The 25,326-nt window shown below is 32.1% G+C and overlaps 1 protein-coding gene and 1 non-coding gene across 2 annotated transcripts; one reads left to right on the top strand and one right to left on the bottom strand.

The window, feature by feature from the left end:
- Nucleotides 1–8,334: 8,334 nt before the first annotated feature.
- On the top strand, nt 8,335–8,441 carry LOC128032909 (small nucleolar RNA R71). Its single transcript, XR_008189250.1, has one exon. It is a non-coding gene; the product is annotated as a small nucleolar RNA R71 (small nucleolar RNA).
- A 2,571-nt stretch (nt 8,442–11,012) lies between these two features.
- LOC128032554 (protein ALP1-like) lies at nt 11,013–11,515 on the bottom strand. The gene is made up of 2 exons (XM_052621163.1): nt 11,332–11,515; nt 11,013–11,239 (listed from the first exon to the last, which is right to left on the bottom strand). The coding sequence occupies exons 1-2, from the start codon at nt 11,456–11,458 to the stop codon at nt 11,013–11,015; spliced, it is 354 nt and encodes a 117-aa protein (XP_052477123.1). The 5' UTR covers nt 11,459–11,515.
- Nucleotides 11,516–25,326: the final 13,811 nt, after the last annotated feature.

Raw genomic sequence — 25,326 nt, 5'->3', positions numbered from 1 at the left:
CCGTACCTTCGTTTTTGAAACTGTTAAAGATTTTGAATGTTTTCATTGATGAATCTTGTGACTTTTTTAAATTATGAATTTGGAATTTTGATTGATAGTTAAAAGTATTTTGTTAAGTGATTTTTGATGAATTTTCCAATTAGGGACTAAATTGTTAAAGTAGTGAAAGTACAAGGATTTGATGTGAAATTAATACAAATTTGGGATTTTTTGGGTGCCATGAGCATTCAAATAAGCTTAAATTTGGAAAAAATGGTTAATTTGCATGTTTGAGGCTTAGGGATTAAATTGAATAAAAGTAAAACTTTAGGGGTAATTTTGTAAAAATGTCAAAAAGTGACTAAATTGCATAAAACACATTGCTTCACTGTCTAAATTGATAGATTGAATGAAATTATTAATTTAGATCAAGATTAGGTGGAAAATCGAGGAGAATGTAAATTTACCAAAATGCCCTTGTACGTTGACATTTCTGCAATTTAGTCAAGTAAGTTCATATAAACTATAAAAACTTAACTGTGAGTTAAATTGACTATTTCATGTGCTATTCTATTGTACATGAATTAATATATAGATGTTATTATGCAATTTATTATGTCATGAAACGATAGAAATTCAAAGACATACGACGACTATTAAGCCCCGTTTAAACCTTAGGAATTCGTAGGATACAAATGACATGTCATTAGGGTTTACATGATTCAAGTGCAGGTCTTCAATGTTCTATTGGTGGCTGAGGTCCGACGCGTGTTGCGGATACTCCACAGCTCGTGTGAGCAACATCGTCTAACTACGTTCCAACCCACAGCTCGTGTAACCAGGCCCATTTCCATAGCTTGTGTGAGCACACTTATTAATAGCTCGTGTGAGCATATATGTACATGGATTGACAGATTGTAATTATATGAGCTAGCATACTTTGCATGAGCTATCTTGAGTATCCAATGATATTCTATTCGGTTCAACAAACATGAATTGGAAAGGAAACGGTAATGTTCAATATGAGCAAATCAGGTATACATGAAATATATTGAAATGATGAGATACATGGTAAGCATGTTATTATGAAGGATGTTATATCCAATTGAATCATATTCAAGTATAATGGTTATCTAAGTTGAATTCATGTAAAATATGTTCAAGCATGCTAACATGTGTTGTTGTTTGATGCTTAGGCATGTGCCAAGCTATTGGTTGGATTATCTTATGTTTACTTATAAGTTATGCATTAAAATGGTAAGTGCGCAAATAGAAATATGCTTGTGTTTATGAAAGAATGGTAAGGTTTAAATTATGTAATTTCTTGTGAAATGGTTTATCATGTGGTTAATTTCAAAAGAGCTATGTTTAAATGAACTAGCTTGTGGCTATGGTTGAAGATATTCTTATGTTTTGTGTGTTATGCATATGAAACGGTGTGGAAAGGTAATGAAATAGTAAGTTCATACTTGAAGTGTAAAATGATGAAAAAGGAAATGATGAGTTGAATTGATGTTGTTATTTAAGCTAAAGAAAATAAATGAAATGGAAAGTAATGAAATGCAAATGAATATAAGAAAATATGAAAAGGTTTAAGTTTTATAAAATCCTATTATGCTAGGGATGATATGTATATGTAATGCTGTGGATTTATTCCCTTTGTGAGTTGTTGAATATGGTTTCATGAATCTTGCAGTATTGGTATAGGATTATTCTTGATGTGTATAAATTTCATATTTGAAATGGATTGATATGGCTAAAGTTTATTTGAGCTTACTAAGCATTCATTGCTTACGTAGTTTTTTTCCTTTACTTTTTAGATTATCGGAAGCTCAATCAGGTTAGAAGCTAGTCAGAGATCCATCATACTATCCATCAATTATATCGGTAGATTTTGATGTATTGGTTAAGGTTATAATGGCATGTATAGGTGGACTATGTCTAATGTTTAATTGTTGAGTTTTGTATATATATGTGTCATTTTGGTTGATGATTATGGCATGAAATGTTCCCTTGGATTTGAGGTACTTAAGGTACTATTGATTGTTTGTTGGTTGTGGTTAATATGGTCAAATTGATGCATGTTTTGAAATTACTAAAATTGGTATGGTTGTTATGTATCAATTATGTTATGTTTTGGCATGAAAATAAGATAAATGATAATTAGTTAAATATGCACATGTATAGGTGTTTTGGATGATGTTATAGCCATTATGTTTTGGCTTGTAATTATGGTATTTTGAGTGGTTGAAATGGTTGTTATGTTGGTATATATATGTGACCTTATGATGGTTGATTTTATAGTCTTTATGATGCTTAAATGATAGAAGTTGAAATGGCACTTAAAATGTGTGTAATGGAATGTTCTTTGACAAGGTTGAATATGGTCATTTTGGTATTTGGAATGTAGTAGACATATATGGCTAATGGTGCTAAATGTCAACTGGCCAATTTGGTATTTTTTGTGTGAATTTGATAAGTAAATAAAATTGTAAGTTTTGGCATAAACTTAGTTATAAGTTGATTGAAATTTTGGATAAACTATGCATATGGTTATACATGTCTAATTAATGTGATTGAGGTGCCTTTTGGGCATAGCGGTTGTATGCACATATACATTATTGGTTTAGCTTGTGGATGCATTAATTGGTGCATTTTGAATGCTTGTTTACATGTGGAAAATAGGTTGTAGGTGTGTGCATGATTGGGTGAGAACAATGGCTTGGAAATGGCCTATTGTTCATCCACACGGCCAGGGACACGGTCGTATGTCTCAGTCGTGTGTGACACACGGTCCCCTGTAGCTTTCAAAGGGTTGCAAGTCAAGCAGTTACGGCTTAGTACACGGCCTAGCACATGGACATGTGGCTTGGCCGTGTTACCCAAGCCAGAGAGTTATACGGGCACGGACATGGGTTGGGACATAGCCATGTGTCCCTACTTTGAATGTCCACACAGCCTAAGAGAAGGGCATGTGTCTCAACCGTGTGAGTCACATGCCATGTGACCTCTGCAGTTTGAAAATTTTTATCTTTTTCCTAAAAACTTCATATGTTTTTTATTTTAGTCCTAATTCGTTTCTAATTTGTTTTTAGGGCCTTGAGGGCTCGTATAAGGGACAATATGTATGTTATTGATTGATTTTGCTATGATTGATGTTGTGAATTACATGTTTTAAATTTTAGATAGTTTTGAAATGTAAACTCCGGTAATGCTCTGTAACCTTATTGCTGCGACAGATACGGGTTAGGGGTGTTACAGTTGAAATGTGGTAGGTGCATTACATAAACCAAAAGGCATTCGGCTAAAAGTAAATGTACCGTACGGGGAAGTAAAAGTGGTTTTATGTTGGTCTTTCGGGGCTACAACTATTTGGTTGTATCCTCAATATCCATCTAAGAAATAGTACTATTTGTTACCTATCAGTCGATCTAGCATCTGATCCATAAAAGACAGCGGGAAATGATCCCTCCGAGTTTTTTTAATTTTCGTAATCAATACATATTCTCCAGCCCGTCACAATTCTCATCGGGATTAACTCATTACATTCATTCTCAACAATCGTAATTCCACCTTCTTTGGTACATATTGTATTAGATGTATCCATGAACTATTTGAGATTGGGTAGATAATTTTCATATCTAACCATTTGATCACTTCCTTTCGAACTACCCCTTTCATGATAGGTTGAGTCTCATTTTCCCATCAATTCCAGCTCGCTCCGTTTCTTCTAGGATAATCTTGTGCATATAGAAAGCAGTGCTTATACCTCAAATATTAGCTATGGTCTAGCCAATCGTCTTTTTAAATTTCTTTAAAACTTTGATTAGCTATTCCTCTTGGTGTTCTGTTAACTCTACTAAAATAATCGCAGGCAAAGTAGAACAATTACCTAAGTAAACGAATTTCAAATGAGAAGGAAGTACCTTAAGTTCGAGTTTGGGTGGTTCTTTGATTGACAAATTCAGTTGCACACACTCTCGAACTTCCAATTCTAACAGTTCAAACCGTGCTGGTTGAGCATAGCTCTTTGGATTTTCTTCCATCAAAGCCATATATTCATTACCTTCTTCATCTTCCAATGGATCAGACTCTAAGGTATTCTCCAATGGGTCTTCAAAATTATTGTACCATTCCATAGAAACTAAGATTTCTAGCTCTTCTATCATTCAACATTCCTCCATCGGATCAGGAAATTTCATTGCTTTAAGAACATTAAACGTTACCTGATCGTCTTGAACTCTCAAGGTGAGTTCACCTTTATACAAGTATAAAGTCCATTTTCAATGAAATTGGAATAGCGATTTGGGGACCACAAATCTGACAGATAAATTATTCTTTTAATTTTATTTTAATGTCTATGAGAGCCTAGTAAAGTCGTATTAAAATTTTATTAAGAATTTTTGACTTTTGCATGCCTAATTAAGTAAAAATGAATAAATCGTAAAAATTGTAAAAGTAGAGTTCCATTAGTTAAGGGGGTTAATGGCTATGGAACATTAAAGTAAGAGGGCTTAGATGATAACTAAACCATTTATGTAGTTAGTGGATATTCATGACAAGATTTTATTGAAATTTTGAATGTTTTTAAAGGGTAAAAAGGTAAATGAGTAAATAAAGGTTAAATTAATTAAAATAAAATGTTCATCTTCTTCATTTCTAGTAACCTAAACCAGTTTTGACCATTAGATAAGGGGGAGCAATCGGTTGAGCTTTTTTTGGGTGCATGGTGAGTTTTCAAGCCCCGTTTTTAATGATTTTTATATTTTCGGGATCATTGTAGCTTAATCTAGCTAGCTCGGGGATTAATTTGCAAAATTGTTAAAGATATAGGGTTTTTCCATGAATGTTCTTGCATAAATCTTGATGTTTGATGGTAGATTATGAGTCTTTGTGGATAAATAAACAAGTTTTGTACAGTGATTTTTGATGAAAATGTCATTTAGGGACTTATTTGTAAAAGTAGTAAAATTCATGGTAAATTTGTGAAATAATGGTTTATATAGGTTGATATAGCATGAAATAGGGATGAAAATGATTAAATTTTAAATTATGAGCTTAAGGACTAAATTGTAAAAAGTTAAAATATTAGAGGCAAAATTATAATTATGCATAAATGTAAATTATGGATTGAATTGAATGTCGAGATTTATTGAAACACTTAATTAAATATAATTACTTATTTAGATCAAGATAAATCTCAACCGAATCTAAATCGAGGAAAGGCGAAAAGCACGAACTAGCTTGATTGTATTTCTACACTCTAGTTGTCAAGGTAAGTTCATATTATTTCAACATGTAATTGAATTTCTACTTGTATTTTCATATTATAGTTATGTAATTAAATGCTTATAGTTAATTATTCACTGACTTGCACATGTGTTCCCCTATTTGTACTTAGGTACCCCTGAATTGCACATACGTGCCCCTATTTGTACTTCGGTACCCTTGAATTGCACATACTTGCCCCTGTTTACACTTCGATAACTTTGAATCGAGTAAAATATGAGTTTTATTCAATTGTTGTTAAGTTAAATGACATACTATGTTCTTGCTAAGCTCTATAATCTTATTCGTTTTTGTGGATTGTTTTGTATATCGTTGTTGCTAACTTTTGGACAGATCGAACCTTTAGCCTACACTATCCATCGATGTTGGTAGTTTTTGTGCTCCTTAGGTTAGTGTCAAGTATATATTGCTATATAAGTTGTTTTGGTACAATATGACAATATACAAAACTAATTTTTTAAGTACCTTATTAATATTGTAAATAGGTATCTTCTTTGTAAAACTAGAATGGTATAAAAGTGAGCACTTGTGGTTTGTTTTGGCTTGTGAGTGAATTAAGTTGCTATGCTAGAAATGGATTAATGTTAACATGTTTTAGTTGTTGATGTTTGATATAATTGCAGTTTCTATGAAGGGAACATTCGTTAGTTGTTGTTAGGACATTAAAATGGTATGTTTATGTTGAGTTACTTGTGGTCTCAATTATGGTATGCTTCAAGATCATATTGAACTAGAAGTGTATGTTTTAAATGCGGTAATGCATATGTTTAGTTAAGTATGTATGTTTGTTCTAGAGGTGTCTTATATGGCATATTGGTTGAATGATTTTAGACTTGATCATTTCATGTTGGTTTTGGTCATGCTATGAGGCCTTGATCATGTGTACAAAATGCTTTTAGGTACATGTTTGGATTGGTGATGGAAATAGCTTGATTTTGGACAATTTCATGTCCACACGGCCATGTGACATGGCCCTGTGTCCCCTGTAGGTTTTAATTCATACAAGTCCAGCAGTTACATGGCCTAACACATGGCCTGGCACATGGGCATGTGAGGCCATTTCGAGAGCTACACGGGCATGTGGCTTGGTCGTGTGACCCAACTTAGAAAATGATATAGGCATGTACGCGGGCCTGGGACATGGTCGTTTTTCCCTATTTTTGTTGTTACACGGCCTTAGACATGGGTGTGTGTCTCAGTCGTGTGAGTCACACGGCCTGGCCACACGACCGTATAACCTCTGCAGTTCAAAATTTCTAAATTTTTCATGAACTTTCTAATTGATTTCAATTTAGTCCCGAATAGTTTCTAAAGTGGTTTTAAGGACTCGAAGGCTCGTTTAAGGGTCGATATGCATGTATATGAATGATTTCTGATATGTTTTTGTTCAGGGTTTGAAATGTATATTTTAAAGTTATGTTTTTACGGTAGTGCTCTGTGACACTATTTTGACGATAGATATGGGTTAAGGGTGTTACAACATGTCTATTAAGGATCTTCCCATAGTTAGGAAAGCTCTCCTTAAGATGATCAACACTTCCTTATCAGCTTCAAAATCTAAGACAATGAAATCAATAGGAAAAACAAATTTATCGACTCTTACCAAAACATCCATGATCTTTCCTTCAGGATATGCTAAAGATCGATCTGCCAATTGAAGTGTCACAGTAATGGGTCTTACTTCACCTATTCCCAACGTTTAAAAATAGACTTGGGCATCAAGTTAATGATTGCTCCTATGTCTCACAAAGCTTTACCATAGTAAGGTTCTCCAATATTACAGGTTATGGTAAAACTTCCACGGTACTTTAGTTCCAGAGGTAGCTTGTTCTATAAGAATGCACTGCACTCCTTCGTTAAAGTGATATTCTCATATTCATTATGTATTCTCTTCTTCAACAAAATATCCTTATGAACTTCATGTAATTGGGCTTTTGCTCTAAAGCCTCTACCAACGAGATGTTGATGTGCAATTGCTTTAGGACATCCAAAAACTTCTTTAATTGCACCTTATGTTTCTACTTATTTGGTTGGAACTTATGAGGGTATGGAGGTTTTGGAACTTTGGGTTGAATCAGACAACTTTTCTAAGGAGATAAATCTGCATCCAAAGAAGATGTTAGCTTTTTATAATTTACTAGGATAGATTTCACCTCAACAGACTTTGTAAGTTCTGGCTCTGCTGGTGCAGGAATTTCAACTATTGATTGACTTTCCTTCTTCTCAGCAGGTTCATCTTCAATCGCAATTGTTTTGGGCTCCATAGTCTTACCACTTCATAAAGCTACTACCTTGCAATGTGCCTTACCAAATTTCCTTTGAATTTCTTTATCGCTTGGCAACATTCCTTGAGGTTGGTTATGAAGCTCCATAGCTAACTAACCCATTCTATTCTCTAAATTTTTTAGTGTTTCTACTTGACTTTGGATTAAGGCATCATTCTTCGCTATGTATTCCTTCAACAAGTTCTCCAAACTGTTAGATGACTCAGGTTGAGGTGGTTTTGGAGCTTGTTGGTTGAACCCTTGGGATTGATTGGGTTTATGTTGCATGTAGTTGTTGTTTGGTCAATTTCCTTGGTTACTCCAAGAAAAATTCAGATGATTATGCCATGAAGGATTGTAGAAGTTGGACTATGGTCCTTGTCCATTTCTATTATGGTATGGATTCCTTACGTAATATATTGATTCAGGGTTTGATAAACAATGCTTGAAAGAATGGTCATCCCTACAATATACGTAAGAAATAACCAAAAATTGACTTGGTGGTTGGGCTGGAAAATTATTAGAATTATTAGTAGTAAATTGTTTCAATGTTGAAGAAATAGAATATAACTAAGCTGAGAGTGATGTTAGTGCGTCCACTACGTGCAGTCCAACTACTCATCTTCCTAAAGTTGCTTGATTTGTTGGTCATTGATAGTTTTTACTAGCGATCCTCTCAATGATCTTGTAAGTCTCATTATAAGACTTAGACAAGAGAGCACCATTCACAAAAACATCTACCATCAATCTTGTGTGTGCGTTGAGACCATTATAAAATGTCTCCAACTAGATGCAATGTGGAATCTCATGATGAGTACACTTACAAAGTAATTTATTGAATCTTTCCCACGCCTCGAACAAGGATTCATCATCCAATTGTGAAAAAGTGGTTATCTCATTTCGCAACTTACAGCACGTTTGGTTCGTTGTATTGGATTAGAGGTGTATTGGATTAGAGGTGTAATGGAAAAGCTGTGTAATAGCAAATCAACTGTTTGGTTGAATGTAATGGAATAGAGGCGTAATAGTAATCCTGTGTTTGGTTGAGTGTAATAGAGGTGTAATAGCATAATGAAAAAACTAAAATGACTAGAATACCCTTAGCAGAAATTTGTTTTGGTAAATGATTATTGTTATTGTTATTTAAATTTTAATAAGATTATTATTATCAATAATAAATAATTTAATCATATTTAAACATAATTATTATTAAATATATTTTAATTAAAATATATAATTTAATAAAATTCTTAATAATTAGCATAAATTTGTTTTGGTAAATTATTATTGTTATTGTTATTTAAATTTTAATAAGATTAATATCAATAATAAATAATTTAATCATATTTAAACATAATTATTATTAAATATATTATAATTAAAATATATAATTTAATATGAATTTACTCAAATCATAATATATGATACTTGTAAAATATAAATTAACATAATTATTATTAAATATATTATAATTAAAATATATAATTTAATAAAATTCTTAATAAATAAAATTCTTCTATGAATTTACTCAAATCATAATATATGATACTATAAAAGAAAATTTCAAATAATTAATATTAAATATGATTTAATTAAATATATGATTTAATAAAATTTAAAATTATTATAACTAATATGATTATAGTTTATGAATTTGTATAATTTAAAATAATAATTATTACATATAATTTAATAATAATATATAATTTCATAAAATTCTTGATAATAAAAATTTTCTTATATGAATTTATACAATTTAAAATAATTAATATTAAATATAATTATATAGTGATATATAATTTCATAAAATTCTTAATAATAAAATGTTCTTATATGAATTTACTAAAATCAATATATAACTTGAGAATTATATTATGCATAAACATAATTAACTTATATTAAGAAAAGGTTAGATGAAAATGAAATTGTACATTAAAATCCATATGTTATATAGTTTTACAACATCAAAAAGTTTGAACATTGATATTTAATGGTAAGAAAGAAATCTCCTAACCCATTCCAATCGGGCAACTGAAGGTAAACTAAAGAAAACGATCATTTGAGTTGGATGGTCGGGAATTTTACTCAATGCATCATACCGCTGATCGTCGGTTAAACCTTCAATTGACCATAAGGCTGAATATAAATTTGAAGCTCTCTCTTCCATATGTTGTTCTGACTTCTGCTGAACTACCACCTCGGAGGCAAAACTCCTACTGATTTGATCGCCAACGGCCTAGATTTTCTCCCCGAACAAAGTGGCAGCCTCATTAAATGAAGAAAACACATTATCACGAGCATCAGATTTCTTCTTTCTCTTGTTTGAAGATGAGGAACCCCCTTGGTCTCGATCTCCTCGCGAATCCGTACCAGAAACATCCATGTCATCTAAAGAGACGTCGACAGCAATCATAGAATGTGTTTCTCTCTTCATTCATATCTCAGTAATACGTTCATCATCGCATGTATTTCTTCAAGAACATCGGAATTGTTTGAGCATCTCTCCCGTTGCTCGATCTCTTGCGTATATGGTAGTAAAATGGTCATAGTAAGGAAAGTACGAAATCAATTGGCGGCTTCTTTGTGACTCTAAAAAATGAGGAAATCATATTAGTCGTAAGTTTGGTAAAAATAATATAATAAAGACTTGAAATAATCTTACCTTTAAATAGGACTCCCAAACCGCATCTTCAAGAACAACGAGTCATTTATGCTCGTCCCAACCAAAACCGCTATTGTTTTGGCCATTAAGCATGTCGTGACGATTGACCACTCCTTTTAAGTAACCTAATCCTTGATTCAATATTAGGTTTCGCCTTCAACATTGCATTTGGTAAAACCGTTTGTAGCATTCTTTCCAACTCGTTCAAATAACCGGCTTTGAACCCGTATCGACATTAAATGTTCCAACATTGTGCGGGTCCACCATCTTGAAACTAATCTTGCATCTTCCTCGAACCCATTTTCTTTTGCTTCCTCGAGAAGCTTGAGCATTTGATTCGGAACACGACATAATGATCTTAAGAACAAAAAAAAACAAATTATATTAATTACTATTTTAATATCATGATTCAAAAGGTCAACACTTTATAAAATCTAAGTAATTAAGTTGAATATCATGAATCAAAAGTTCCATAGCACAAAAATTTAAAATTATAACACATGTTTGAATTAGAAGAAATTATATTATAATTTCGTAGTTTAGTACAATACAAAAATCAATACAAAAGTTTCACAAAAGTTTCACAAACTAATTTCTAGATGCTTGCCATTCATCGAACATTTGGTTGGCTAGTTCCATCCTCCAAGTAGCCCAAGCATCCGATGGATGAATATTTGTGATATTCGGTTCATCGTCATCCACCACATTAATTGTAGGTAATCCTTCTCCCACCTCCGCTTCAATGGGATCACTACTCATATGGGTTCGAATAAAATTATGGAGCAAACAACATGCAATAATAATTCTATTGTGCACCCTTACAGGATAGAACGATGGACTCTAAGTATTCCCCATCTAAGTTTTAATAAGCCAAAGCATCTTTCAATGACATTACGTGCTGAGGCATGTTTCATATTAAAAAACTCTTGCGGAGAACTTGGCTGATAACCCTGACGCCACTCGTTCAAATGATATCGTTGTCCTCTAAATGGTGCAAGAAATCCCTCACAATTTGTGTATCCAACATCAACTAGATAATAACAACCTATAAAATAAGTTTCATATTAAAAATGATTAATTCAAACACAAAGTGTGATCTTAATGAATAAATCAAAGTCCTCTAACTATACACTTTACCATGAGGAACTTTTAATCCATGTCTTCTACTAATGGCATCTCGAAGAACCCGTCCATCAGCAACTGAACCTTCCCAACCAGGAAGAACATAAACAAATTGCATCTCAGGTGTACAAACACCTAGCATATTTGTTGCTATGTCACCTTTTCGCGTCCGATATCTAGGTTTATCAACTGTTGGAACCCTAATCTTGATGTAGGTTCCATCAAGAGCACCTAAGCAATTCTATATCACATGATATAAAACCTTGAGTTAGAATACTAATTTAAATCTAAATCAAGTAAATGTTGTTGAAGCTATATAAAAACTTAGTCCTATACCTTAAACCATTTCCACCTTGTGTCGGAAGAATCGGTACGTAATTGGCTCAAGTTTTTAAATAACACATCTTGCAAGCGTGTGACATTTAAAACACTATGAAATGCTCGCTAACAGTTTCCGGACCTTCTAAAGTGATGCTTGATAACTCGATTTTTCGGTGATGGGAGATGATATGTAAAACATTGCTACTTGCTCGTCAACAAGCATGAACCTTGTCGACTTCAATCCCCTATCGATTCTAACATCTCACATAATTAAAAAAGGCACTCTATTCATCCTAACTTGTTCAATACAGTCTCGTCACTAGCATATACAAGCCTATTCACATAATCCCGTTTTGCATAAAAATCTACGGTATAGGACCTAATCCTTGGTCTATGTAGGCTAAGGTGGCACCCATTCTAAATAAGAACCAAATCGCGATTCTCTGATTTCCAACCATATTGTCACAAAGAATACTAATTCTTTTCGCCTCACACTTTGTGCAATTAAAGGCGATTTGAGCCATTATTGCAACATTTTAAAATTAGAACACACTATCAAAGAATTGAAGTTGCAATTACACATTATCAAATAAAATAAACAGACAAATTTAGAACACACGAAGCAAAAAATTATCTACTAAATGATATCGTTGCAACTTTAATTTCATTTCTTTATCAATCACCCAAATAATAATGAAAGAGTATATTTAATTACTGATGATTAGTTTAATTAAGGTGTTCTTATTTCAAAATAAGTAAAATGAAGAATGAGGATTTGGTTTAATAATGAAATTGAAGTTTTATAACTTTTATAACATTTTAAATGGTAATTTCATTTTGTAAAATATATATAACTTTGAAGAGGACTTATTTTTACAAGAATTGTTACTTATCTTTCTAGTATCAAGTTTAAAATACATGTTTAGCATTTTTCATCAAAAATTATTATTATTAAAATTTCGAATTCTATAGAATTTATTAATTTAATGACCAAATTTGACTTTTAAGTAAAATTTGTATAATTTTATTTATCATATTATATATATGTTAATTTTAAAACTTCCTTACACTTTCACAATTATAATTTATGTATTATAGGAAATCATATTATGAATGAGGAATATTTTATGTATAATGTAATTGACTTAAAATCTAAGATAGAATTAGACAATAATAAATTTCAGTCCATTTATCCATTTTATAATTAAGATAACATTATTTCCATTATAGGGAAAAATAATGTTTGAATCAATTAACATTTGTTTTAAATAACATGTATTGCGTGCATAAAAGGTTAATTATAATCCATGAGCATTTAATTTCTTCAAAAACTTATATTAAATTTTAATATATTATGTATAATTGAGGTAAAATTAATTGAGGTAAAATTTGAAGGTTGGTATTTGTTAGATTATAACTAAACTCATTATAATTTGGATATTTAAATATATTGATTAGTTAATTAAAATCACCCAAATTAATTGACCTAAAATGATATCGTATAAATATATTGATTAGTTACTTAAAGCATGTTCAAAGTTTGATCATTGAAATTTTTTTATTGATGATTAGTTTAGTTAAGGTTTTCTAATTTCAAAATAAATAAAATGAAGAATGAAGATTTAGTTTAATAATGAAATTGAAGTTTTAAAACTAGATAATAACATTTTAAATGGTAATATAATTTCATAAAAATATATAACTTTTATCTCATTTACATGTACAAATTTATTATTAATGATTGTATTTACATGTACAAATAATTGTGATTTGAAGCCCATTATTTGTAGGCATAATGCTCTTTAAAAAAATGTTACCTAATAGTAAAACATATAACTTGGTGATAAATTCAAAAGAACAATGGTCATGCAACAATAACCATAACCATACAAACAAAAGCTTTAATGAGCATTACAAACATACAAACAAAACCATATTCATTTGGGAAACAATGAACACTGCTACATCAATACTAACTTTGTAATGCTCAAATCAGGGACGATTGCGATGTGGAAGTGTTGGAAAAATGTTACTGTAATGAGAAAAGTGCTCGGATCAACCTTTTTTTTGGGGAAAATATTTATGCTATAGCTAAATATAGTATATCAAAGCACGAACAACCATACACCAATCATCATCCATGAGCCATATTTTAAATATGATATCGATCAAAATAGTATCTAGATAGTTTATTAAATCCCTTGCCTACCAATCATCAATACTTACAATTATGCAACAATCACCTTTTAAGTACTTAAATGGACCGTTAACTTTCTAGAGTAGTCTTACCTTCGCTCTATTCCAGAACTTTGAGAACTTTCTTATTAACCTCTCTTTCTGCAAAAACATAAGAAAAATAAAACATTTAGCCATCGGTTATAGGCTTATAGCAGATCTTGATAAGCGGGAACACAAAAGAGGAACTATGAAACTATTAAATCCAATTGCATAGCTTTCAAAGGATTCACTGGATTTTCTTTGTTCATATGATACCAAAGCGACAAACCATTAAACCCAATTCCAAGTTCAATAACCTACACCGAATCGCCTCCTCATTTCCCTCATTATTTGTAATTAGTTCTCACCTCCCTTTTCTTCCTAATAAAAGGCCGAACCAGCAAGTGTCCTCTTTTCATTACAATATGAGAAGACTAGATAATAATTTTTCTTTTGTTTTCAAGAATGTTGGAAGCAGTCATGGCACAACCATAAAACCAACCATATTAAGTAAATTCAGTGCCTAACATCCTACATGTAGTAAGTTGCACTCGGTTAATACATAACAAACCATCGGCCTCTAATTCCCCACATTCATCCCCATTAGCAAACAACACAATGCGAGCATATGTATCATCAACCGAGCAAAAAGATTCAAACTAACTTCAAAAGTGATTTGATGCTCATAATTTATCCATCAAACCTAATTTCAAAAGGAGACAACAACAATTGATAAGCTAATTTAGCCAATGATTTGGTGAAGAATGTAGGAGAAACATCATTTGCTTTAGATATGCAATCAACAAACATGACCAAAATTTCTAGTTCATAGCATGAGCAATAGCATGCAATTATCTAGATTCTAGAGGTTCATAGTTAAGACAAAGCTTAGCATCGAACAAAGTAAGCTTCCAAAAATTTAAGAACAAAATCAAAAGAGCGGTTCAAAACCAAGTAAATGACAAAAGTCGACACTAAAATGTATAATCACTTACGAGTAAATTAATAACGTTTTACAACCTTACCACAACCGAAACTATTAACCATAATATTAAACTGATATACAAGAAATTAAAAAAAAAACAACGCACCATAAACAATTAAACAACAAAGAAAACCACACGAATTTTCACTAATACAACAAAAGCTTCTCTTTGATTTTCATGGACTTCACCGGTTTTCACATATCTCGCTTGCAGTGTTTGTGAATTTGACAAATATAAACAAGATATCTACTCTCTAAATCATATTCTTGAATTCTGGAACTTTAACAAAACATAAAAATATTGCACGGAATAATGTGCCATCTTTGGTCGCAATGAGGAAAATAGAAACTCAACTCATGAATGCAAAATTTGTCATACGAAAATGGAAATATGATTTCTTGAAAGAAGTATATGCTTTAAACTTTTGATGTTGCTCTTTGAATAAATCAGATTTATAAATTACACCGCATATAATTTATATGAAATCACCATCGAAAGCAAGGGATATTAAACCCGGAAAAACTTTCGTTAACTAAAAGCTGCAGAAGAGTAAAAGATTCATAACCATGAAATCACATTAAACTCTTGAAGAATAAAAAGCCACAAGTGCAATTATACAATAATTCCAATGAAATCAACAACAATTTCACAAAATAAAATAGCAATTTCAACGAAACTCATCAAGACTAAAGATTCATAACCATGCAAAATATTTGATAAAAGATTGTCGAACAAAAGAATTGGCGATTAATTTGGGTCGAATTAAAACTCACCCGATCTTGGATTAGAGGTGATGACCAAAAACGCTTCACTCTTTTTCAATGGATTCACTATCGTATTTCCAATTTTGTGAAAATATTGAAGAACGATGAGAGTTGCAGATAGGGTTGGGAGGAAATGGGAGAGATAGAGACCAAGAAACGATGAGGACGAATAATAAACAAAAGCGGTGGGAGATGGAAGGAGAAATTTTGAGGACGAATAGGAGAGGGTCGGGTAGGGAGGAGGGTAAAAGCAGAGAGGGGGACGGAAGGCGGACGTAATAGGTATTACAGGATTTGGGAAGGGATTACAAAAGCAATGAAAAAGGGATTAGGTCGGGATTGGTTTACGCCGTAATGCCTATTACAATGAACCAAACGCCGGATTAGAGGCGTCATGTAATCTGCTGCAGATTCGGCTGTATTGTATTAGGTAATACACTGAACCAAACGCCCTCTTAGTGTTTTTGCTTGGTGGAAAATACTTAACCAAAAATCATTTTGCTAATTCTTGCCAACTTGATATTGAACTTAGGGAAATGAATTAAACCATTCTCGTGCTCGATCTCGAAATGAGTATGGAAACAAATTTAACCTTAATGCATCTTCAGTCACACCAGCTATCTTAAAATAATCGCTCACCGCCATGAATAATCGAAGGTGAAGGTGTGGATCTTCAATGGGCATTCCACTAAACTGGCCCATTGTTTAGAGCATTTGAAACATCATTGGTTTCAATTCAGATTGGGGTGCCTCAATTTTCGGTTTCCTAATTCCTACATTTAACTTATTGAAGAGTGGCACAACTTACTGCCTTATGGCACGATCCCTATCACTAGCAATAAGGATTGGATTATGCACATGATTAAATCCATTTCCTTGTCCATCATTCTGATTTCAAAGGTCCATCTTGGCTTGACTTTGAGTTTATTTTTCACGTCTTCTTTGTCTAAACATTCACTCGATCTCAAGGTCTATAGGTAATAAATCGATAATTCGATCTATGCTCATAAACATCGAAAAAGTAATTCACAGAAAATAAAGAATAAAGAATAAATTAATAAAGTTAGGAGTTAAATAAAAATGAAAAAAACCAAATTGAAAAGAATAATTTCAAAAAAATGATTAAGGCAACAATCCCTGGCAATGGTGCCAAAAACTTGTAACGCTCAGGTTTGTTCAAGTGTACATAGTCCTTATCAAGTAATAAAATAACTAAAAGAGTTAACATTTTGGTGATAAAAACACAATATTTTAAGAGATGATGTTTAAGTTAAACTAATTATCTAAATGCAAGATGATCCCTAATGCAAATTAATCTAAATGCAAAGTATGAAATGAAATGTATGATATGAGTTTAGGAGCAAAAACACAATATTCAACAATCAATAACATGAAATGGTAAGATAATTACACTAGTCAACTTAGTTTATTTTTCTCATGCTTAACAATGTTCGGGAAACATTCCATGACAACTCAATCTTTCATGACTTTGGAAACCAAATTAAGTCCTTTCCAAATCTTTGACTTAGAGAAATATGCATTTTACTAGACCATATTAAGCTAATGGTTTCTTAGAATTCATGTGAAGTAACAATGATGTATCAGGTTTGAAACAATTTAATCACATAAATATAAAAATTGTGCAAGATAATGGAGCTCGTCAAAGTTATTATGAATGTAACACCCTTAACCTGTATCCACACCAAGTAGGATTACAGAGCATTACCAAAGTTTACATTTCAAAATAAACAATTTTTTTAACATTTTAATTCATATCATTAATCATAGAAAAATCAATCAATAACATGCATATCAACCCTTATACGAGCCCTCGAGGCCCTAAAAACACATTAGAAACAAATCGGACTAAATCGGAAACATATAGAATTTTTTACGAAAAAGTGAAAATTTTTAAAACTACAGGGGTCACACAGCTAAGAGACATGTCCGTGTGGACATTTGAAGTGGGGACACCTAACCATCTCCAACCCCGTGTCCGAGCTTGTATAACTCACTAACCTGGGTCACATAGCCAATCCACACGCCCATGTGTCAAGCCGTGTAACTCTCAAAATGCAACTTTTAAAAATCTACAGGGGATACACGACCGTTTCTCCTGGCCGTGTGTCACACATGGCTAAGACACACGCTCGTGTCTCTAACCGTGTAGATGAAAAGTAGGCCATTTCCAAGCCATTTTTCTCACTCATTCATGCACACACCTATAACCAATTTACCACACGTGATCTAGCATCCCAAAGTACACCAAACCATAAAATAACAAGCTATCCAAATAGGTACATATCCATACGAACAATGTCCCCAAAAGGCACCTCGATCAAAACAATTAAACATGTATAACTAAATGCTTAGTTTAGCCAAAACTTTCCATTTCGTACACATATCAAATCCACAGTCATATGTACTTAATTTACCATTTAACATTTAACATCATAAGCCATAAATACCAACTGCATTTTTAATACCAAAATGACCATGTTCTATTTCCATCATATAAGCATCATAAAGACTATAAAGTCATCCATCAAAATTCCACATACGTATATCCATATATCAACCATTTCAATCATTCAAAATACCAAATTTACAAGCCAAAACATAATGGGTAAAACATCAACCAAAAACACCTATACATGTGCATATTTATCCAATTATCAATTAACTTGTTTCCATGCCAAAACTTAACATAATTTCTACATAATCACCATACCATATTAGATCCATGTCATATCTAGTTCAAAACCTTTCAAAAGCTTACCATATCTTGACCATGTTGAGGTTAATTCATCATAAATCACTTTGATTTTTCAAACATACTTTAACACATATCAAATTAACACATATCAACAAGGCACCAAATGTACCAACACTACATTACCCAAAATGAAATATATATGCCAAAGTCATTAAATAACATTCAACTAATCATCAACCATAAGTTCACCATTACATGCCATTATAACCATAACGAAGACATCAAAATCTACCGATATAACTACTGGATAGTGTGATAGATCTTCTATGAGCTTCCAACCCGTCGAGCTTCCGATAATCTGAAAAGTAAAGGATAAACAACTACGTAAGCAATGAATGCTTAGTAAGCTCGTATAAACTTTAGTCATATCAATCCATTTCAAATATGAAATTTATACATATCAAGAATAATCCTATACCAATACTACAAGGTTCATAAAACCATATCCAACAACTCACAAAATGAATAAATCCACAACATCACATATACATATCACCGTTAGCATAGTAGGACTTTATAAAACTTTAAACCCTTTCAAATTTTCTTATTTTCATTTGCATTTCATTATTTTCTATTGCATTTACTTTCTTTAGCTTAAATAACAATATCAATTCAACTCATCATTCCCTTTTTCATCATTTTACACTTCAAGTATGAACTTACTATTTCATTTCCTTTCCGCACCCATTTCATATCCATAACACACAAAACATATGCGTATCATCAACCATAGACACAAGCTAGTGCATTTAAACATAGCTCTTTTGGAATTAACCACATGATAAACCATTTCATATAAAATTACATAATTTAAAACTTACCACTCTTTCATGAACACAAGCATATTTCCATTTGGGCACTTACCATTTCAATACATAACTTATGAGTAAGCATAATACAATCCGACCAATAGCTTGGCCAAAGCCTAAGCATTCACACCAAACATGTTAGCAATATAAGTATAAGACATAGGTACATTAACATAAATAGCCATTTAGCCACAACATGTATCTCAAGAGTTTATAAATCATCTCAACCTATACAATTTTCATGTATCATCATATCAAGGACATTCACACATGTACATGCTATAATTCATATTGTTCTCTTACTGTTTCAAATTCGAATTGTGCCCATTGAACAATTTAGAATACCGTTGGATACTAGGGATAGCTCACACATAGTATGCTAACTCATATAATTATAATTCATCAATTCCTTTACATGTAAGCTCACACGAGCTGTAATCAGAATGCGCAAATGAGCTATGAATCAGAATACTTACACGAGCTATGAAAATGGGCCTACTCACATGTGCTGTAGGTTGAAACGTAGCTACTCGATGCTGGTCACACAAGTTATGGAGTATCCACAACACATTCTGGACCTCAGCCATCGGTAGGACGTTCAAGACTAGCACCCGAATCATGTAAACCCTAATGACATGTCATTTGTATCCTACGAATTCATAAGGTTCAAACAGGGCTCGTTAAATCGTTATACGTCGTTAGATTTACGTTGTTTCATAACACGGTAAATTGCATACATTAAATTTAATCAAAATTATACAAAACACAGTTCATACGAACTTACCTAACTAAATTACAGAAATACCAAAGTCTACGGGGATCTTGGTAATTTTCTATTTTCCTTGATTTTCCACCCGATCTTGATTTATAATAATAATTTCATTCAATTTATCAATTTAGATAGTTCAAAAATGTATTTCATACAATTTGGTCATTTTTGACATTTTAAAAAAATTACCCCTAAAGTTTTACTTATATTCAATTTAGTCCCTGAGCTTACAACATGCAAATAAACCATTTTTAATGCCAAATTATAACAGCCAAATATTCATGGCACCCATATCAACCCATATATGTAATAATTTCATGTCAAATCCTTGTACTTTTTTATTTTAACAATTTAGTCCCTAATCGGTAAGTTCATCAAAAATCACTTAATAAAATACTTTTAATTACCAAAAAAAAAATCCAAATTCATCATCTAACATAAAAAATCACAAGTTTCATCATTGGAAACATTCAAAAATCTTTAAAAGTTTCAAAATCGAAGGTGCAGGTTAGCTAGACCTAATTGCAACAATCCCAAAAAATAAAAATTATAAGAAATGAGACTAAAATCACATACAAATTTTGCTTGTGGAGTTGCCAAAACCTACAAGCTAAGAACCTGGACTCTTCCCCCATTTACAATCGGTTATCAAGCTTTGAAAAGATGAATAAAACTTTTGTTTTATTTATTTTAATATAATTATTAAATCACCATATTAACCTTAGTTAATAATTAATTAAAACATCAAATTCATGTCCATTATTGTCCACTAACACCTTGAATGGTCTAATTACCATTTAATTCCCTTTTCCTTTCTTCAATTAACCATTTAATCACTCAAATCAAATAGTGATTAAATTTTACATCTTTGACAATTTAGTCCTTTTTAATTAATAACATTAAAGTTTTTCAAAAAATTTAATACCACCTTAATGACACTCTATAAATATTTATAAAAATATTTTCATCTTGGTTTATAGAAACGAGGTCTCGATACCTCATTTTCTAAAACCACTTGACTTTAGGGTCATACCACTTGAACTTAAAAATTCGCTTATATAACATAAATCACTATATCAAAACCTTTTAAAACCATGTTTGACTCATAAATATTAAATAATAATATTTACAAACTTACTCGTCGGATTTGGTGGCCCCAAAAGCACTACTTCTGACACAACTGAATAGAAAGTTGTTACAACTCTGCCCCCTTATAGAAATTCGGTCCTCGAAATTTCTCACCTGATAAAAGCCATCAAGTCGAGTCCTTTTGTCATCTTCTTAATGGTAATCCACAGATAAATCATTTATAACTTACCTCGATTCGGAACTCACATCAAAACTTATAATAAAACTTGATACTATATCTGAACTTAACTAAGCAATTATGGTGTTCTCCTATCATCACTTATCATTAGTAGTGTAAATACCAAGAAATTCCCAGTAATCGAATGTCAAATCAAAATCGAGAAATCTGAATTATCGAACTCTGACTGATGCTTCTAACATGTTTGCATCTGTAACTTTCAACTGATATTTGTTCCATTTTCATGGAAATTAGCAAGCAATATCATTTAACACAAGCACGATAGACATATTTCTACATAATGTCTTCTAAAATGTGAATCCCTAATTTTGACTGTCCGTCAGTTTACCTCTGAATGCGTAAAATTTCTTCATGAATCGAGAAGTAAGCTCGATAATCAACTTGCCTAACTTTTCAAATGAATAACCCTATTTTGAATAACACAATTGAGTTGATCTATCAATCGAATAATAACAATTTAGAATAATTCTTTCTTCTTGTTGTCGAGATAATCCAGATATACCATCTATCATAATTCCCTCAGAATACCAATCAAAGATCTCTACAAACTACATTAACTCAAACAAAACATAACATCTCATTTTAACTCATTGACATAAATCAAGATTACTTGAGGAATGAGAACCAATATACAAGTTTAAGCTCGATCTACCACCGTCTACACTTTTGCCAATGCCTACCCCTTCACGAAAGCTAGAAAGGGAATATAATAAAGTTATTTCAATTATTAACATCGAAGCTTTGAACCATATCGGAGCCAGAACCATCAGATAAATTAAAACCACGGTGCTATAATAAGACTGACATTTCAACCGTATAGATAGATAATACCCCGACCATCAATAGTGCATTTTGAAACAAAAGAGAAAAATCGAATGTAGTTTCAGTAACAACCATTGCAGAAACACAACCTCTAAAACCCTGAGAGTTGTATCACTGTACTCTTATGATTGAACTAGAAATTATAACTGTAATAGATATAATTATCTTCGGCCAATGAATATCCTTTATAGATGAACCATATTTGATAGATTAAATAATAAAAATGATAAGAAAATCAAGATAATGAAATCCAAAATGTGAAGCTATACTGAGTCTCCGAGAATACAACCCATATGGAAAGGTAAAGAGATTGATGATACACAAGAGAAAATCCAGAAGAAGAATATCACTCATATGCACTAGGACCAGTTGTGACAGAGACAACATAAATTGCATAAATATATAATTCAGAACATCAACTAGTACAAGAAATAAAATAATATCATATGACTCTTATCGTTGAATCTTCTACCGAACACAACAGAATAGAATGCCAAAGAAAGATAGAGTAATAACGATTATAAATTAACCAGACTAACAATATTTCTATCTAACATTATGGTTAGCTAGCATTCTCTTATGATAAGAATCACCTATGAAGATGAACTATTACATTTACCTCTAAGAATAAATGAACGTATAGAATACCCAGAAGAGATTGTCGTAAGCTACTCGACTATAACCGTTGCATTCAAGTATCTTTGCAATTCAAACATTATTCCACTGACTATTACAATCATCATTAATCCCACATTATCTCATTCACCAAGGAAATCATTTTAGAAGAAATTTCAGTTAATACATTCTTTACATACCATACCTAAATAGGTTGATTACTTGAGAATAACCTCTTTTTCAATAGCGACATTACGTATCCCGAATGATCTTCAAAAAAATCTAATATCTATTTTAGAACTCTCTTTATTTGCTAACCCATTCTTAAATCTGACTGCATTATTATTCATTCATCCACTAAACTCTTTGATTTTACACTTGTGAGCTTAATCAAGATAAATCTTGTGAATTCTGTTGTATTAAAACTGTATAGGTGAAGGGGTGAAGGTTGTAAAGCCTCTCAATTTGACTCTCATAAAAATACTCATAACATAAAATTTCATCATTAGCATTTATATTATAAAACATTTATTCATACCTTTATGAGTATCTACTCATCATAAGCAACATTTTTGCTCAAATACTTGAGTATCCCATTCAGCATTATTAGAATTAGCTCAGTTGGAAAACATCTCTATCTAAAAATGAAACAAATCTCATCAGAATCGGGAGATATCACACTATTACAGGTTATATAATGGCATGTATTCCTGTACTTCAAACATGCTACGTTCAGCCCAAGAATCCACTAAACCATAGCTCAAATACCAATAAATGTAACACCCCTAACTCATATCTGTCACCAAAATAGGGTTACGGAGCTTTACCAGAGTTTAAATTTCAAAACAAACAAAAAATTGTAAACATTTTAATTCATACCATTAATCATATCAAAACAAGTCAATGACATGCATATCGTCCCTTATACGAACCCTGGAGACCCTAAAAACACATTAAAAACAAGTCGAGACTAAATCGGAAACATATAGAATTTTTCAGAAAAAGTGAAAATTTTCAAAACAGTAGGGGTCACACGGCCGTGTGGCCAGGCCATTTGACTCACATGGCTAAGAGACACACCCGTGTCTCAGGCCATGTGGACATTCGTACTGGGGAAACATGGCCTTGTCCCAGCCCGCGTAACTTACTGACTTGGGACACATGGCCAAGCCACACGCCCATGTACCAAACATGGTAACTCTTGAAATGCAACCTCTAAAAACCTACAGGGGACACACGGCCGTGTGTCATACACGGCTGAGACAAACGCCCATGACTTTGACCATGTGGACGAAAAGTAGGCCATTTCCAAGCCATTGTTCTCACCCATTCAGGCACACACCTATAACCAATTTACCACACGGGATCTAGCATCCTAAAGCACACCAAACCATAAAATAACAAGCTATCCATATAGGTACATATTCATACGAACAATATGCCCAAAAGGCACCTCAATCAAAACAATTAAACATGTATAACTAAATGCTTAGTTTAGCCAAAACTTTCCATTTCGTACACATATCAAATCCACAGTCATATGTACTTAATTTACCATTTAACATTTAACATCATAAGCCATAAATACCAACTGCATTTTTAATACCAAAATGACCATGTTCTATTTCCATCATCTAAGCATCATAAAGACTATAAAGTCATCCATCAAAAGTCCACATACGTATATCCATATATCAACCATTTCAATCATTCAAAATACCAAATTTGCAAGCCAAAACATAATGGGTAAAACATCAACCAAAAACACCTATACATGTGCATATTTATCCAATTATCAATTAACTTGTTTCCATGCCAAAACTTAACATAATTTCTACATAATCACAATACCATATTAGATCCATGTCATATCTAGTTCAAAAGCTTACCATATCTTGACCATGTTGAGGTCAATTCATCATATATCACTTTGATCATTCAAACATACTTTAACACATTATCAAATTAACACATATCAACAAGGCACCAAATGTACCAACGCTACATCACCCAAAATGACATATACATGCTAAACTCCTTAAATAACATTGAACTAATCATCAACCATACGTTCACCTAACCTTAACCAAGACATCAAAATCTAACGAAATAACTACTAGATAGTGTGATAGATCTCCGACGAGTTTCCAACTCGATCAAGCTTTTGATATTCTGAAAGGTAAAGGATAAACAACTACGTAAGCAATGGATGCTTAGTAAGCTCGTATAAAATTTACTCATATCAATCCATTTCAAATATGAAATTTATACATATAAAGAATAATCCTATGCCAATACCGCGAGGTTCATGAAACCATATCCAACAACTCACAAAGTGAATAAATCCACAACATCACATATACAAATCACCCCTAGCATAGTAAGATTTTATAAAACTTTAAACCCTTTCAAATTTTCTTATTTTCATTTGCATGTTATTACTTTCTATTGCATTTACTTTCTTTAGCTTAAATAACAACATCAATTCAACTAATCATTCCCTTTTTCATCATTTTACACTTCAAGTATGAACTTAATATTTCATTTCCTTTCTGCACCTGTTTCATATGCATAACACACAAGGCATAAGCATATCATCAACCA

The sequence above is a fragment of the Gossypium raimondii genome, chromosome 9 (assembly GCF_025698545.1).
Source record: "Gossypium raimondii isolate GPD5lz chromosome 9, ASM2569854v1, whole genome shotgun sequence".
NCBI classification, from domain to species: Eukaryota; Viridiplantae; Streptophyta; class Magnoliopsida; order Malvales; family Malvaceae; genus Gossypium; species Gossypium raimondii.
The sequence above is the reverse complement of the archived record's forward strand: the minus strand, read 5'-3'. Positions and strand labels throughout refer to the sequence as shown.